This window comes from Amblyomma americanum, chromosome 1 (genome assembly GCF_052857255.1).
Source record: "Amblyomma americanum isolate KBUSLIRL-KWMA chromosome 1, ASM5285725v1, whole genome shotgun sequence".
NCBI lineage: Eukaryota > Metazoa > Arthropoda > Arachnida > Ixodida > Ixodidae > Amblyomma > Amblyomma americanum.
This window is the reverse complement of record NC_135497.1, coordinates 454726787-454742645: the sequence shown is the minus strand read 5'-3', so window position 1 is coordinate 454742645 and position 15859 is coordinate 454726787. Positions and strand designations below refer to the sequence as shown.

The 15859-nt window shown below is 44.7% G+C and overlaps 1 protein-coding gene across 1 annotated transcript; it reads right to left on the bottom strand.

The window, feature by feature from the left end:
• Positions 1-9518: 9518 nt before the first annotated feature.
• LOC144125823 (uncharacterized) lies at positions 9519-14637 on the bottom strand. The gene is made up of 8 exons (XM_077659543.1): positions 14481-14637; positions 12500-12699; positions 12397-12423; positions 11385-11447; positions 11211-11282; positions 10940-11014; positions 10363-10425; positions 9519-9853 (listed from the first exon to the last, which is right to left on the bottom strand). Exons 1-8 carry the CDS (start codon positions 14564-14566, stop codon positions 9519-9521), a joined length of 921 nt encoding a protein of 306 aa, XP_077515669.1. The 5' UTR covers positions 14567-14637.
• Positions 14638-15859: the final 1222 nt, after the last annotated feature.

Below are 15859 nucleotides of genomic sequence, written 5' to 3'. Positions count from 1 at the left end.
GTCTAAGGGAAAACAAACGCGCAACTCTAGGTACTTATTGAGTAACTTTAGAATTTCGAGGAGTGCGAAGGGCGAGTTCAGCCCCCCAAGGAAAGATTTTGCGCAGCTGCATGTATAGCACGGCCAATGAGGTAACACGTTGCCGTTGCTATCGTGGCCGCGCGTGCCTAGCCGAATTTTCCGTATGGCCGTAGTTAACGTAATACCGTACTTACGATACGACGCTACTGAACTCCCTAATTTTTGCCAATACAGGCAGTGAGTTGTTTTCTTGTGTAGGGGTTGAATTCAAAAAACAGGACAGCAGGAACAAGACCGCAGGAGGCACGAGGTCTGCTGAATCGAATCCTATCAACGGCAGCCTCTGGTTTCAATGAAGGCGAAATATAAAACATACACATGGGCTGTGCGATGCGAGTGCAGAGCGTATACAGCGTCAATGAGGGTGTTAGACGCCAGCTTATACCAGCGGTGCTCCTACCTCTGGAAGCTGATGACAGCGCATGGTCTCCTATTCACGAGTAGAATGTCAAAACTTGGCAGCAATACTTTTGGTTCTTTGTTCTGGAAGCGGAGCAACAATACAGACATCTGCAGGTCTCTATTCCGCCCACCTTTGCCAAGACGCTGGTGTTTCTCAGAGGATCACAGACATCTTGTATACTGTATAATCTTCCTCAGCGCCGCAGTGCGGAACATCTGAGCTTTCGAGCCATTCTGCGGTATGTAATTTTCTCGGTATAAATCCGCAATTGTTCGGCGGCTGGAACTAAGTTTTTGTCCATGGCGTCTCAGGTTGTCAAAAACTCATATGCAGCATCCCATACAGTGTCAGCACGCGATGCCGCTACCTCAATACTAGGTCAACACTGCGAGACCAGAGACTCTAACTGCAGCGTATATGGAGGAGATCTTGCCGCGTGCTACCCGTAGCCCCACGATAACGACTGACAACACATTGAAAGCTGACACGTGTGGTTGAGCGTGACAAAGAGTAAACAGAGCAGTTGCGATGGACCCTTTAAAAATGTTGGCTCGTCCGGTGTTTCCGAGGGCATAGATTGAAGTGACTATCGATGACAGACGAGGAACGAAAGCCTCAGTTCACTGATGAGGGGCTGTTGATAGTCCTAAGAAATATTGCGGCTCCGCTAAAATGGTAGATGAAAAAAGGGGCGGAAGACCCGAGCCAAAAAAAAAACAAAAACAAAAACCTTAACGATTCAAGCTTTATAAAAAAGTAGTAATATGTTGATTTCATATTTTGCTAGAAAAAGAACACCTATAAAAGAAAAAAAAATTTTAGAAATTTATAATATTACTCGCAGTGTGCTACACGCTTCTCAGTATTTAAGGAGCCTGACAGTAATAGGTAAAAAGTTAACCATTCAATATTCGTTAACCATCCCTCTAGTTATCAAATCCTAGCTGCATTATGCGGTATTACACCGCTCACAATGCTATGGGAAAAAAAGCGATCTTATAACTCAAAAAGCCTATTTTTAAAAATTCGGTGAAGACCATAGCTGAAATACCCTGTATTCTTTTGGTGAGATGAGTGCAAATTCCTAAGGGAGGAATTAAGCGCTTGTGCAGATATCAAATCTAAGCTTTATTTTTCGGAAACGTTCTTTCAGACCTGGACAATAAAATACTTTATTTTCTCAATGCATGCCTTTCTGTTAAGTTTTGCAATGCGATATGTTTTGTCGAATCTCTTATTCTGAACACTAGCGAAGATTGATACCCCCTCTTGACGACCGCCTTTTCTCTTTGAAATATATGTTACTGTTCAGAACGACACTCCACTGTAATTTTCTTAGCAGAAAGGTTTTTTCCAGTTCGAGCTTGGTTTGCAGAATTTGCATGGTACTTTTTGACGTTTTTGATTCTTACCCACCCCATTCATAATGCGTCTAGACAAAATGAGCTCATTCCAATGCATGAGATACTTAAATGAGTGAAAATTGCGAATATTTGACACTTTGTTAATTTTTGCTCACGCCATGAAATAAACACTTTTCTTCCAAGCTCCAGAATTCAGACAGTTAAAGTCATTTCAAAATTTTCTTGTTACGAAGTAGAGATAAGAATAATCACACTTTTTCGGCTGAACGGGTAAAAATGGTGCTTCAATTTTGTTCCCGCAGTCGACACCAGTTATTTTGACGCTCCATGTTTTAATTTTGACCAACATCCCGAGCAGGTCTTCTGGAGCATGGCTGGTTGCTTTGATGTTCGGGTACTAAAGGTGGGAAATATTCGCCTGTTTGAAAAATCGGTCAGTACCTTTGGGCTTTGCAAAGCCCAGCAGATATTCTTGAATTGTTACAAGAAAAACTCGAATCTTCAAACATTGATATTTATCTTAAGATTCTAGGGAGAGAAGGGAGAGTTCTAAGAAGCATTTGGCAAGCAACACGTTATTTTAGCTTTAATACAGACGTATGTGGTCAGCTGCTCTGGTCTTGGATGTTTCAAATGACGTACGTGCGGTGCTACAGCCACGAGCAGAAACCGATATGCGAGCCAATTCTCGTTCAGTCATTGATTTAAAAGGATATGAGGTGGGGGTATTATTGTGGTCAACAGTGAAGTGGGGTACTTTCAACGACCGTTTTCTATGACCATAAATATTGCCCAGTTCACTCAGGTTGGGTGGTTATGCCCAGAATTTCGTCAGTCAGTAATAGTCAAGAAACCTGTTCGATCACCTCTCCTCTTCATTCAATCCTCGGATAAATGAAAACGTCCGAAATGAATTCTAACTTCTTGCTAAATTCCACTGTGCGTTCCGTGTTTACGGTGAGCTCAACTAAATTTTAAAAAATCCTTCGCTGTGGCGGAATTAAACTTGCAAAAATGCATATCACCGCAGCGTATTCGTATGGAAGAGGCATTGTTATAACTACAGAGACCTACAAATAAGATAAATTGCAAGTTTTTGGCTGCTTCATTGATACGGACTATCAGAAACGCTAACAAGTGTATCCGCTATGAAATCTTGCACGCCTACTGGATTGATTTCCACACATTCTGCAAAGTGCAGTCAGCATGAGCATGACAGTGAGATGTAAGTGAAATATAGGCAACTACTGCCTCCTTAACATGCAAAAAGCAGCGACGATTTTAAAGACTTCATAAGGCCTCTTATAGCTTAAAGCACTGATCCCCACTTCTTTCACAGGAATAACGCCCAGGGATTAGAAAACAAATCCGGCAGAGGCACGTAAGGCTGCTTACGTGTGGGAATGCGAAAAGCATTACACTCTCTGGGTGCATTTTTTGCGCGTAATGTTTTTATATGCATTAAAATCATTTTTCCCAAGCTTGTCTGTTTGCTCATTAGTTGCGCACCAGGCCTAAAATGTTCGGACTCTATCGCTGCACAGCGACCAGGTTGGCCGAGTTTGCATGTCGTGGACGCAAGATATAGATGATTGTTTGCGGTTCGCGAACTGAGTTTGTTTCAGGGGATGAGTTCTTCGACACCACCCGGAACGCTTTACGAAGAACGTATGCATCACTGTTTTTACAGCAATGTTTGGGAAGCATAAAGATGAAGGTCCATGTGTCGTCAATTCGAATCCCTGTCAAAAGCTGACCTGCAACTTGACTAGCACGTGTAAGCTATACGCAACGAGAAATAGCATGACACTAACCGGAATACTGTACGACATACGGCTGCGTCGCAGTGTTGGTACGAATATCAGCAAAACTGGCGCAAAATGGAAGTCGGCCAGTGCCGGGTATATATAGACGAAGGACCCATATAGGATTGGTCGTAAGTTGCGTTGCTCGGCTTGCTGTGTGTGACACGACATACGGCCGCTTGATGACGTCAGCCTATTTTTCTGCCATCGCAGAGATTTTCTCTATCATCTGCCAGAACACACACACACAAACACAAGCGCCGGCGGTTTTTTCTCTTTATAGGACTAGTAATTGTTTCGAATGAATATGCGTAATTCTTGTTCCCAGTCTAGCCTTATTCGCAGTGTAGACCCTCCGCTGTATTTCAGGACAGTAAATACTCATAACTTGGCTCAATTTGCCGGTGTCTACTTCAACAATGCTGTGAGACAAAAACACGAACGCCGACAGAAAGCTTGTTTCCAGCTAGCGTTCGTTTTATCTCTCACAGCGCGGCTAACGTGTGCATCGACTGTGATACCGTTATGCGAAATTCCTTTGCTCAAAGGCAACCGAGGGTCTAGACGACTTCTAGCACCGACGTGTGAACTGAGAAGAAGGCTAAACAGGGAACTCGACAGTCTCATTTCCTCCGTGCAAGCGGGCCCTGATGTGGGGCTGGATGGAATGATTGAAAGGGGAAGTCCATGATGCACAACAGCGCTATGAGTCAGGCTTGCGTCTTTCTTTGCGCACAGCGGTGTATAGTCGCGTCTTGCACTCTATCTGCATGCAACGCTATAGTCGGATACAACTCAAGAACGCAGCGCCTTTAACCCATCAAAAAACCCCCTTCCAGCCAATGCCATCGGTCGATCCTCATGACCCTGCTAGTGGGACAATGCGAGCGGCGGCGCCACAATGGAGAGAGTGGTCTGAACCATAATACCCCGACCATCGAGAGAACGGATTATCCCCTTTCATCCACCTTTCCCGGATTTGTCACACTAGCAGGTTCACGAGAATTGGTCGAAGTTTTTGGCTGGAAGATCTCCTTTGACATGAAAAAGTCACTGCGTTCTCAAGATGTATCCGATTATAGGTTAACGCTGGACGCGGCAGCGGCGTTTTGAAGAGAAATGTTATGAACTGACCTGCTCTACTCCGTGTTGTCAGCCGTAATTTCCGTGTATGCTAAGCACACATTAACATTCCCATGTTTCTGAGGTTAGTGTTATTTCGAAATCCGTTACTTAATTTTCGTGTTCAATTTCGTTGGCAATTCTGTATTCAACTTTTCAAATTTTTCTTGCCTAAAAGCACGGTTTTCAAAGATGCGCAGTTTTTCTTTACCGAATTTCTAGCTAGTGGCGAGCGCGCATACCAGAACGAGGAAGCAGAAGTAAGAACCTTCGCTTGCGGCAAGGGTGTGACATTCCCGTAGAGCCAATGGGGACGATTTTGAAATGCGACGGTGGCGGTGCCTGGGAGTTGGCGGTAAAGGCATAAATTGCTCAAAACTTTTTGAAACAAGCTCAGCCAAGCCAATCCAGAAAAATCCAATATGGCGGCGTTTGTTTACCCGGCTGGTTGCGGGCGGTTGCTCGCGCGTTCGTGGTGCTGGCGGCCGCTAGCTCGATGCAAGCTTCGTAAATACTGGTGACTTGCTGCTAACGCGCTGCATTCCCGCTTGATTTCCTAAGTACTTACGACATCTGCTTACCCGCTTTTGCATTTCGATGTGTCTGTTGAGGCAGCATGGTGCATGGTGGCGAGCGGCGCGGCCAGCGCGGCTGATTAGCAGCTGCTTAGGGCGCTCGCTCGAGTACCAAAAACGTAAATAGTTTTCTCCAAAGAACAGTTTAATAAAGGAAACATCAGTAGTGACAATCGATGTACAAAAGTGATTTTAGGCATCTTGGGCATTGCAATATCAGTGACAATCGTTCTAAAAATCAAAATTAATAAATTCCATTATGGAAACCTAGAACACATGAGCGAGTGCACAGAGAATATATACAGGGTACAAAGAGGTAAGGTACTATCAAGGTAGGTCCGGTACATATAAGCATGTGCTACATTCATGTAGCATATGCTTTTGTGCAGGTTCAGATGAACAGCAGTGAAGTACAACATCCGAGATGTATTGAAATGTATCTGTCTGTGGCTATGCATACACACATACAGAGAAGGGCAGCGAAAAGTTTCAGCCTTTCACTCGTTGCATCAGACTAAGGACAACATAATATGCTGCAGTGCTATAACGTAGTAAACAGATGCCATGAAAAGAACTTAGGTAACCTTGGGCACGTTTAGCTCTTGGCAGATGAATTACAGGCTTGCATGCTTTAGGACACAGCTCGTCTGCCATGCCCTATTTTGGTTTCTTTGTTTTGTAGATACCAAGGGGAGGAAGATGCAACCAGGGCAGGCCGAGAATTGTGTGGAGAAGCGACTTTATGAAAATTCTCTGAACAGTTGTGGCCGTGGCTGGTGACGAACAGTAATTGGAGGTCATTAATTCAGCTTGCGATGACACATTGGGGTGTAACAAAATATGCGTGCGTATAAATAACTCATCTGAGAAATGAAAACGCACAGGGTTCGTAACAGGCCAGTAATGTTTCTCTATGTGGCGTTATACTGCATCTACCACAATGTCCAGTTATTATATTACTGAATGGTAAATTGCAAGTGGTCCGTGTACTGTACAGTATCTGCAAACGCTTATGGACGCCACACAGTTCAGCGTAATGCGCCGGCCGCTGCTATTGTGCCCCTCATGACCCATGTGTTGCTCCAAAAGGTGAAACCCCAAACGCTACAACTTCCAGAAGGAAAAAAAAAGCAACTACAAATAGCACCGCAGCATATTTCGAGCACGCTTGTATTGGACACCAGCAAACATGTCAAACATTTTTCATCTTATGCGTACACCCCTCTTAAATGTTACAGAGCCGAGCACCTGAGCCAGTCCGCGTTTGCTGCCTGTGGGTTCTGCTCTCTGTTTCATACATCAGGTGCAATGCTGTCAAAGCTAGCGCTCTTGTTTGCGCTGCCTGCATCCATGACCAAAAAGTAGTGCGTTCCTTGTGGTGAGCGAAACATGGTGAATGCTTTGCCTACAGGCTTACTACATGACGCATTTGTCATGAGCTTGATTAAATGCACTGTTATTGCTGACGACACGCTGTTGCTTTGTCAATCCTCAGACCACTCGGCCACAAAACAAGCACGGAATAACATACCTCCCTTCATTTTTCCTTGCTGATTACTTTCGTACATTTCACTGTGTTGTACCTTATGTATGAAATGAACTGTAGCTATCACCAATTTTCCCAGCAGCATAACAGAGGGCAAGCCATGACCAGAGGTTGCCAAGTTATATACCACAAGAACTCCTGGGTTCCGCAGAGCACTTTTTGGTTTTTGCGAGCACCTGAATCGATGTATGCTTCAACATTATGGTGTGCTTCACAAATTTACTTTTTGCACAAATGGCACTGTTACTGATCATAAGAACTATGGTTAGCATACAGCCAGTCATTAACTGAATTCTGGCATTCCTTGAAGGGCACTGAGCCTGTATACTTGTCACGCAGGAAGAAAGAGAAGCCAAAACAAAACGGTTTCCCTAGCACCTCTTGTAAGTTGTTAGCATTCAGCAATATTAATTTGAGAACCAATGGTCATAGCAATGCTCATACTAACAAGGCACACAAGGCTTCTAGAAGGCAAACTTGTACTTTGTAAAAGAAGTAACGCAGCAGGAGCAAAAGCAGTCAGTACAGTATATGTGCAATCGGAGCAGAATTACGGATAAACAGGTACATAAATACTTATATACATAAAAAATAAATAGTACAACAAAAAGTTAAAGAGAGAGCACATGTGTAGTAAGTAGGCAGCATTAAAAATCCAAATACAATAATATCCTAACACAGTGCCTCATGAATTTAGCCGGCTAATTTGCGCCTCTTTCTGGCGGGAGCACTCTGCTTTGTTTTTGACGTCATGCTCCTGTTTAAAAAGGAAAGGTGCCAATGCAGCCTTGTGCGGCAGAATAATTTAAGGAATTTAATTTTGCAGCCTAATGAACAGAAAACAGCTTGCTGGTTAGGCATCCTCTCAACAAGATTCCTGGACACATTGGACAAATGAGCACAGCAAGAGATTTCTTTTCTGAAGGCCGAATCCAATTTCTTTATATAATTTAGACATGCCTCAGAAGTTGCGGCAATTGACTGGAAAAGGTGCTCGGGAACACCATTCTCCTTGAGTAGTGCAAAGAATTGGTGTCGTCCATGGAGAGAGCCACCGTCTGCTGCAAGGAGTGTTCCCTCACATGTGCATTCTGTGGTTCTCTGGTCAAGAAAGCTCTTCACAAGAGTGCCAGCGACATGGTACACAACATTTTCGTATACTATGTCAGGGGCATCTTGTGAAGACGCCTGCAAGTCAGATGAACCTGAGCCTTGCTGCCTGCTGTGGCTTGTGCTTGGAGTGCTGCTTGGTGACAATACTGCAGAAACACTCTCCAAGTTGGTGAGGAACGCATGTGTTGTCACTTCGCAGTTTCCTTGCGAAAGTTTGAAAAGTTGGCCAATCCAAATATGTTTTACAGCAGCCACGAATTGGTACACATTAGGTGTCTCATTGCAGCCATGTTTTTGACGAACTATTGCAAAAAAATTTTCCAACGGATCCTGCTGCAACCGACGAGTGAAAAGATGAGTGTAATCGAAATCTGCCTTTAGATCTGTCCACAGCAGAAGTAAGGCTTTGATTGTAATCTGCCAACCTTTGATGGTGTGTGGTTGCTTGTCCAGAGGACCACCAAAATGCCATTGGGCGATCCAATCTATGCACGACTCAAGGAAGACATGATGTTCCGAGCCTTCTGTCATTGCGTACCGCAACTTGTCGTCCTGCTTTTTCAGGGCCGAACTGTTCAGGCAGTCAAAAAGCTTATCCATCCTTTCCGTGAACTCTGCTGTAAATTTTGCATCAACAGGAAGCTCTTGAATGGCAATGAGAGTGAGGAGTGCCACAGATACGGATTCGCTGAACACTTGTGTGGCGTACTTCACTCTCATGTCAGCAAAGGGCATCCTGTAGATGTGTTGCTCTTTTAGTTTTTTTGCCAATCTGCTTTTGAGATGCTCAACTGGTGTTTTGGAGGCCCGATCCATGTGACGAGTTTTTTTGTAAAGGGTTTCGATGTGTGTCCAGTCAACAACCTCAGAGCCAATGGTGAGCTTATGTCGTCGCAAATTATTTCTTGTGCATTTGATTAGGTGTGGGGTGTCAAACATGAAGTATATTTTGCGGTTGTTGACAACAAAATATGGTTCATGGATAGAATGGATGAGCATTCTTGACAGACTCACATTGTTCGACCCTTGATCACAAATGACCGCTTTCACCAGAAGACCTTTGGTTTGAAGCTGCTGAATTAAATCTAATAGCAGCTTGCGCATTGCAAGAACTGAAGTTGCATTGTGGGACGCTGCAAAGGCTACTGGCTGCATCCAACTTCTTGATATGCCAGACACCGCCATAACAAGGGCTATGTTTGCCACACGAGAAGTCCTAGTATTCCCATCATCTGTGAAGCCAATTACAATATCTTTTGATTGATCATACATCAAATTTTTTTTCAAGGATATTTCATCGAATAAAAGACAGCATGCTTTGTCTTGTAGTGACCAATCTTTTGTAATTGATTCTATTGCATCCATGGCACCTGGAATGATACCAGGTGTCATTGGGATGTCTGCCAGCCAGCGCCTTAGCGTCCTCACATGTGGCAAATGGAGCATTTCTCTGAGGAAGCGATAAGCTTTTGGAGAGTGAAAGAACAAATTGAGAGCGAATTGTTTCATTTATTTTGACCAGTGCTTTTTGGATTTCGGAAATGAGCAGAGCCTGATTTGAGCTTTAACCAATTCAAAAAGGTCTTGTGGCAAATGCGGCTCAAGCTTGTTGAGAGCCTCCTGCTGCGTTACTCGCCTTGTGTCGTGCCTTTTCCTAATCCGACTCAGTGCCTTTCGGTACCTGTCGCTTCGAGAATGCAACTTCTCGAAGCGCTTTTTGGTGCGAGGGGTGTACACAACTGCGCCCTTCCTCCGCCGACTCTTGGGCGTTCCTGATGCTGGTGTCATCACTGGCTGTCTGACACTCTCTTTGGCACCGCTGAGGCCACTAGGACCAGCTTCAGCTGCAAAAAATATATAAAAAAAGCATATTTATGTTTGCCTCAGAGCGAGACCTACATCTACATCCCTCACAAAATCAAGATTAGGGTGCAGTCACAGGGCTACAGGTTGCCAAACTTGCAGGGCAATGTTTTTGTGTGAAATGATGAATACAGTCGTGCCCCGTTAATATGATCCTCGCTGATAGGGACAGTTTTTTCTGGCGACCAACTTTACGCCTCGCTTAAATGGAAACTAGTTGCTCGTAATACAGACAGGGTAATAGTTAATGGATCTCATTGTTATCCATGTGTTTTGCCTGCTTAATATTCAGAGCAATTTTTCATGACAAGCTTGAGTTAAGCAAATGGAAAAAACCAGAAATATTTATGTGCAGTAAAGCGATACCTACACGCTGTTACGGGCCTGCCGATACCCATCATGAATATATCAAGGTTACCGATGCATACTTTTTCATTGAAGTGGAAGGTTGTAGTTTGCAATAAATTCTAATGTTTTCTTGAGTACTTACCATAATCAGGTGAGTCCCATGATGCTGATGCAATCACTCTGATGGGTGTGCTTTGGGCAGCACCTGTCAAATAAATAAACACACTGTGGGAGGCTTCAACCAAGTATTTTAATTCTCAGGTGCACATTTTTAGCCTGGCTACGCAGCGTGTATGTGAATGGTAAGCAACAGGCTAGTGAAGCAATTTCCACAACAAGTACCTGAGAAGGCTATCCAATGTTTTCATTGAGCTGAATGAAAAATTACCTGTAAATATAATTCTGTACAGATAACACAGGGGTCCACCACGTAAACAATGCATTCATACATATGCACACAGAAAAATATATGAAATACTAGTTGGTGAGCATAAAGTTAACACTTGTTTCTTCTCTTCTGAAACAAATGTCTGGCATCCGAAGTAGTGGTACAGTAAGATGTGCCGACGTGCACCTAATTATTGCACACCACGACATAATTGCACACTGCTGCTATTGCAGAGGGTTAATTTATTACGTGCAAATCTGCAGCAATAGTGCTGCAGTCCATTGTTGAATTTTCATAGATTATCACTGCACTATTAGTGCATTGCACCTACCTTCTTCGTCAGCTGGGGGAGGGGGCGTAGTCTGCACATCAGTGAGCTGCGGGGCACGTGAAGAGTGTGGGTCGTCTGCAATTAAACGACCACTTAGACACTCCCAATCTAAAGAAATCAGCCAGCAAAGTAATTACATATGTTTATTTTTTTGTGCTATGACAGAGCCCTCAGCATAAGTAATACTGCATTACAGGGTTAGCCTGAACCAAATGAAACGTTCTTCATTTCAAGCTGTAATGTAAAACAGATCCTGACTTAGTGCACCTACCTGTGTCATGGACAGCAGAATCTGCACCAGCAATTGTGCCTAGCCCAAGTGTTGATGGCAACGGCAAGTAGTCTGAAATATAGGTACCACTTAGTTACTCCCAAGGAAAACAAACCAACTGGTGTAGTGAGACATTAGGAATGTTTTCCTATGCAAGATTGCAGGAAGACTTACCGTGACCAAGCATGACTTCCACTGGTGCAGCAGTGGACTGTAGTGGTGAAGCGGATTCAATGCCTATGCGAACAAGGAAAAAAATATAGCCAATCAAGCTCTGCATAGCAGCACCTTCTGCTCAGTGCACAGTATGGCCTTGATGTTCTATTTGGAACGGTTTCTCTTGCTGGGAGTTAGTGTGATCTTAAATTGTGCTTAAATCGTTTTTGTGAGTTTGTAGGCAGTTACTATTAAAAAGGAAAAATTTGTGCGATCAATATACCGCGACATACAAAATAGCGCAGCAGCACACAGGAAGAAGAATGAAAACACACAAACGAACACTTTACTGTGAACCACGAGGCCATAAATTCACTTGATGTGCATTGTAGGAAATACAAATCAAACTGCAAACCTATCTATGAAGCGTGCAATGTCACCACTATTAATGCTTGCAAACTTATTCCCGAAATAATTCAGGAAGAAACCAGATAGCCTAAGTGACATGTGCATCGCTAAATATCCTGGCGGGTTGCTCCTCAAAGAACCATTTTTACCTTAGAAACCGGTAAAATGTTTACCCTCCATGCTTGCACAATATGCGGCCACTTCATGTATAATTACCGCCTCGTGTGTCACAATAAGCTGCTGGCAGTTTGTGCGTGTGTGTGTTCTTTCTTGACCCTGTGTGCTATTTTGGAGTGAATTCGCGCAGTCTGCCCTCTATTCACCGCAGCGAACAGTAAGTAATAATGACAAGAATACTAAACATAGAGTTGTAAAAATTATTTTCCTCACTGCTGCTGGAGTGCACTATCCAGCATCTGATTGTTAATATGGTTAAGAGAAATTTAAGCTACAACATGGTACACAACTGCAGTCTGATGCAACTGAAACAATGGCCACATGACATTGAAGCAGGAAAGTTTTGTGCCCGGGAAGTTATGTTTGCAGTTAGCCTCTATGAATGCAATTGTTCCCTTTGGTCTTACATTTACAGGATGGGTTTTTCTGAAAATAGTGCCCTCACCTTGTGCCGCACCTTCTTCATAGAAATCTGCAACAAAAAAGCCACAGGATATACTGAGGGATCAAGCTTGGGAAGAATTTACTGGGAGAGGAATTTTGCTTACCCGGGTGCACCAAGGCTCTCAGACGAGGCTCATGCACCTTCACGGAAGGGACTGCTTCATGCGTGAGCCTTGTGCAGGCATCACTAGTGAAGCAATCCCTCGTGAAGTGCTTTGAGCAGAGCCTGTATGTTTTGTAGACCTTTTCCCTTGGTGTCTCCAGGAGTTCAAGCCTATTGGCATATTTCAGCCAAATGGAGAATCTGAAAAACAGCCAAATAACATGATTTCATACATTTTAAAGGTTTGCATACCTCACTTCAGGAATGCTTATTAGCATCTCCTTACACAGCAAAGGGGTACGAACATTATATAACATATATGCGTGAAAACAATTGTGGCAGGATGCAAGCAAAATAAGGCAGCAGTTTGTAACAATGTGCCACAGCCTGCTAGTCTATTGCTATGCTGGCCAATCGAAACGATGAATGAAATCACCTTTTTAATGTCTGGCTATGATCGACAAGCCAGAACCTTTAAAATTCTTGAGCTTATGTTTTCTTTTGTGATCTGCTTTTGGTTTAGGTAACAATAACTAGTTCTTTGTTCCAACTGCTTTTTGGGTGCGGCATAATTTTGTGCAGCAGATAGAAATGGGGACAGAGCTTCACTGCAGACTTAAGCTCTATCTGATCATAGCAATTATTCCACTCACACTTTTCTCTAGGTAACTGCATACTAACCACCACCCATGATTCGTTCTTTTCTAATTCCTCCATTAAACACAAGCGCCAATGTAGCTATGCTATGGCAGACAGCTGCTTGCCCACAAATTTGAAGTCTGGATTAAGAACAGCAGGTAAATGAACCAGTAGGCACAGTTTTTCATCTTTTGCTTTCACTGTGATCAAATGGGAAGTGTGAAAGGGATGTGAGCAGAACATCAACAGGAAACACTGCTCTTTCAAGAAACTGAAGGTGCAGGCAAATAGCATGGGTCCAGAAGAAGGGGAAAAAAGTGCTTAAGCAAGGGAAATGTCCCAAAAAAGACACAGACAAGAAGAAAGCGACCTTCGCCTTCCCCTCACCCACCCGCCGGAAACGAGCGTTTCCGGCGTACTAGGCGAAACTATTTGCGAGCTTCCCAAAAGCTGTCAAGGACAAGGCGCGAGATAAGAGACATATGTGAGGAGATGGGAATAATGCGGAGAGTTCAGAGCCCTCCAAGGTCAGTCGCGCGCCCCGCGAGCGAGCAGCGTAGAGGACAGCCGGGGTGGAGTGTGGAGCGAAATTTACAATGCTGGAGCGGCAGCACTACGGTAGGCAATAGTTTCGAGAAACGCTTCCACGGAGTACATGGGTGGTTGAGCGCGGATATCGCGAGGAAAAGCTCCGGTAAAAGTAAGAAAAACAAGACCGGCGGACTTTCTATATGCGGCTCACGGCGTGCAATGGACTTTCAGCGCGGTGTCCAACACTAGTGGTGTTAGTCTGAACAGCTCGATAATTTATGTGACGTGCATCACTGCTGCAGAAACCATGCACGAACACGCAAGAAATAATATTCAAGCGCGCTGAACTCCGTAAAGAAACAGCCAAACTGAGCATTACAATTACTCCGCTGACGACGCTATAGGCACAGAAGTTAGAATATTCATATTTAAAATACACTCTGAGGGCACCGGAATCTGCGGGGAATAAGCTTTTAAAGGCAGCGAGAAAAGTCAGTGAGTCAGACACACACACACACACATGCGAACAAGCAAGCAAGGTAACTAACGGTCCCACGCTTATGAGAGGCAACGGCTGTTGGGCCATCTCAAACTGCAGCACCTTCCCTTAATTTTGCTTTAATGTCCTTAAACGTACTTATCAAACTCATCTCGCAAAACCAAAGCCACTGCAGTAAACAGCGCCAGGTAAAACTAGTTCTATTCCGTCGGCAATTTCAAATGGTAACGACCAAGGGCGGTCAAAACAAAGGCACAACGGTCGCCAACGGCTATGCAAAGAGGGATACGATAGTCAGTGAATTCATAAATACCTGTGGTCAGAAGGAAATCTGAAGAGATGTTCTCCACTCTTGCCGGATGTGCTGCACCACTTCGCGCAACAATACATATGCGACATGACGCTGAGGACGGTAATCACGCTGGTCCAGTGCGCACGTCGCGTCGGCAGTCGCTCGCGTAGTTTCGCTATGCTTGCGCCAGTCGCTGTCGTCTGCTGCCACTGCGCTGCAGCGTTGCCCGCGGCGGCGCTGGCGGCGCAGACGCGTTGTGTCATTTTCGCAATTTATTTCTTTGATATACTATTTTTAATGCTTACGACTGGTTATATTTTCATTCATAAGCATGTTTGTGTTGTCTACTATGGTCGAGAAATTTTACTTTTTATTAGGCTTGACTCCAGCCGCGTTTGCCGCCAGATACCAGGATCGCTGCAATCGTTCCGACCGTGGCGACACTTACGGCGCGGACGCGCAACTTGCAACATGCCACAGCACTGCTTGCGGCCCGCGCTCGCGCTCGTTTGTCCTGGAAGCTGCTTGGTGCATTCTAAGCCCCACGTAGATGACAGATCGGCCATTGAATACTCAAGGAAGTGCCGTCCTTGCCTCTCAAAAGTCCCCCTTCCGCCACCTGGTTGTGCGCGCGTGCACTGGCAAGGAGACTATGGAGTCCACCTTGCGTCGTCAGGCGATGGTGCACAGTTTCAATGCTGCCGCCGATATGCGAATGGACAGCGCCCCGTTGGACGCCGTCGCCGTCTTTGCGGTAGTCTTGAGAACAGCAGCCCGTCATCCTCATTATACACTGCAGCAGCACACACAGAGCACTCGTCACTGATGGCATCCGAGTACACCCAGTCCAAGGCCCAAGCAAGCTGGAAACGCCAGGAGCAGCGCACTTGTGGCAAAGCACGCATCTTGGCCGATCCTTCAACATCCTTGCTGCGATCAGTATGGTAAGGTCGTCCCGAAGGCTTGCATGTCGAGGGCTGGTCGTACACATGTAGAATTATTCGTTAGGTTGCCGCGCAACATACTTCGGGGCTGGTAATGTAGGTTTGATGCCACCATCACTCAGGTGTTACAGACAAAAGCAGTGGCATTCACAGAGCTTTATTCGGAGTGTGTCCGCTTCATTCTAGGCGAATGTAATTTACGAAAGTTCGATTAATATTTATGGCATTTCACTTCTCACAACGGGCAAATAAGCCACAGACTTCGGCGCGCCAACGATGTTCCTTAGAGGAGGGATCTCGATTATTTCATATGGCCTTACCTATTTATCTTCCACTGAGCTAGTCTACAGGGACGCTATTGCATTTGGTTTGACTCGCTGTGTTGTGACCACAGGAAGGCTCGCACCCGCACCTAGTCCTGAGTGTCGGAACTCGAGATCCACAGAGTCATTGGGA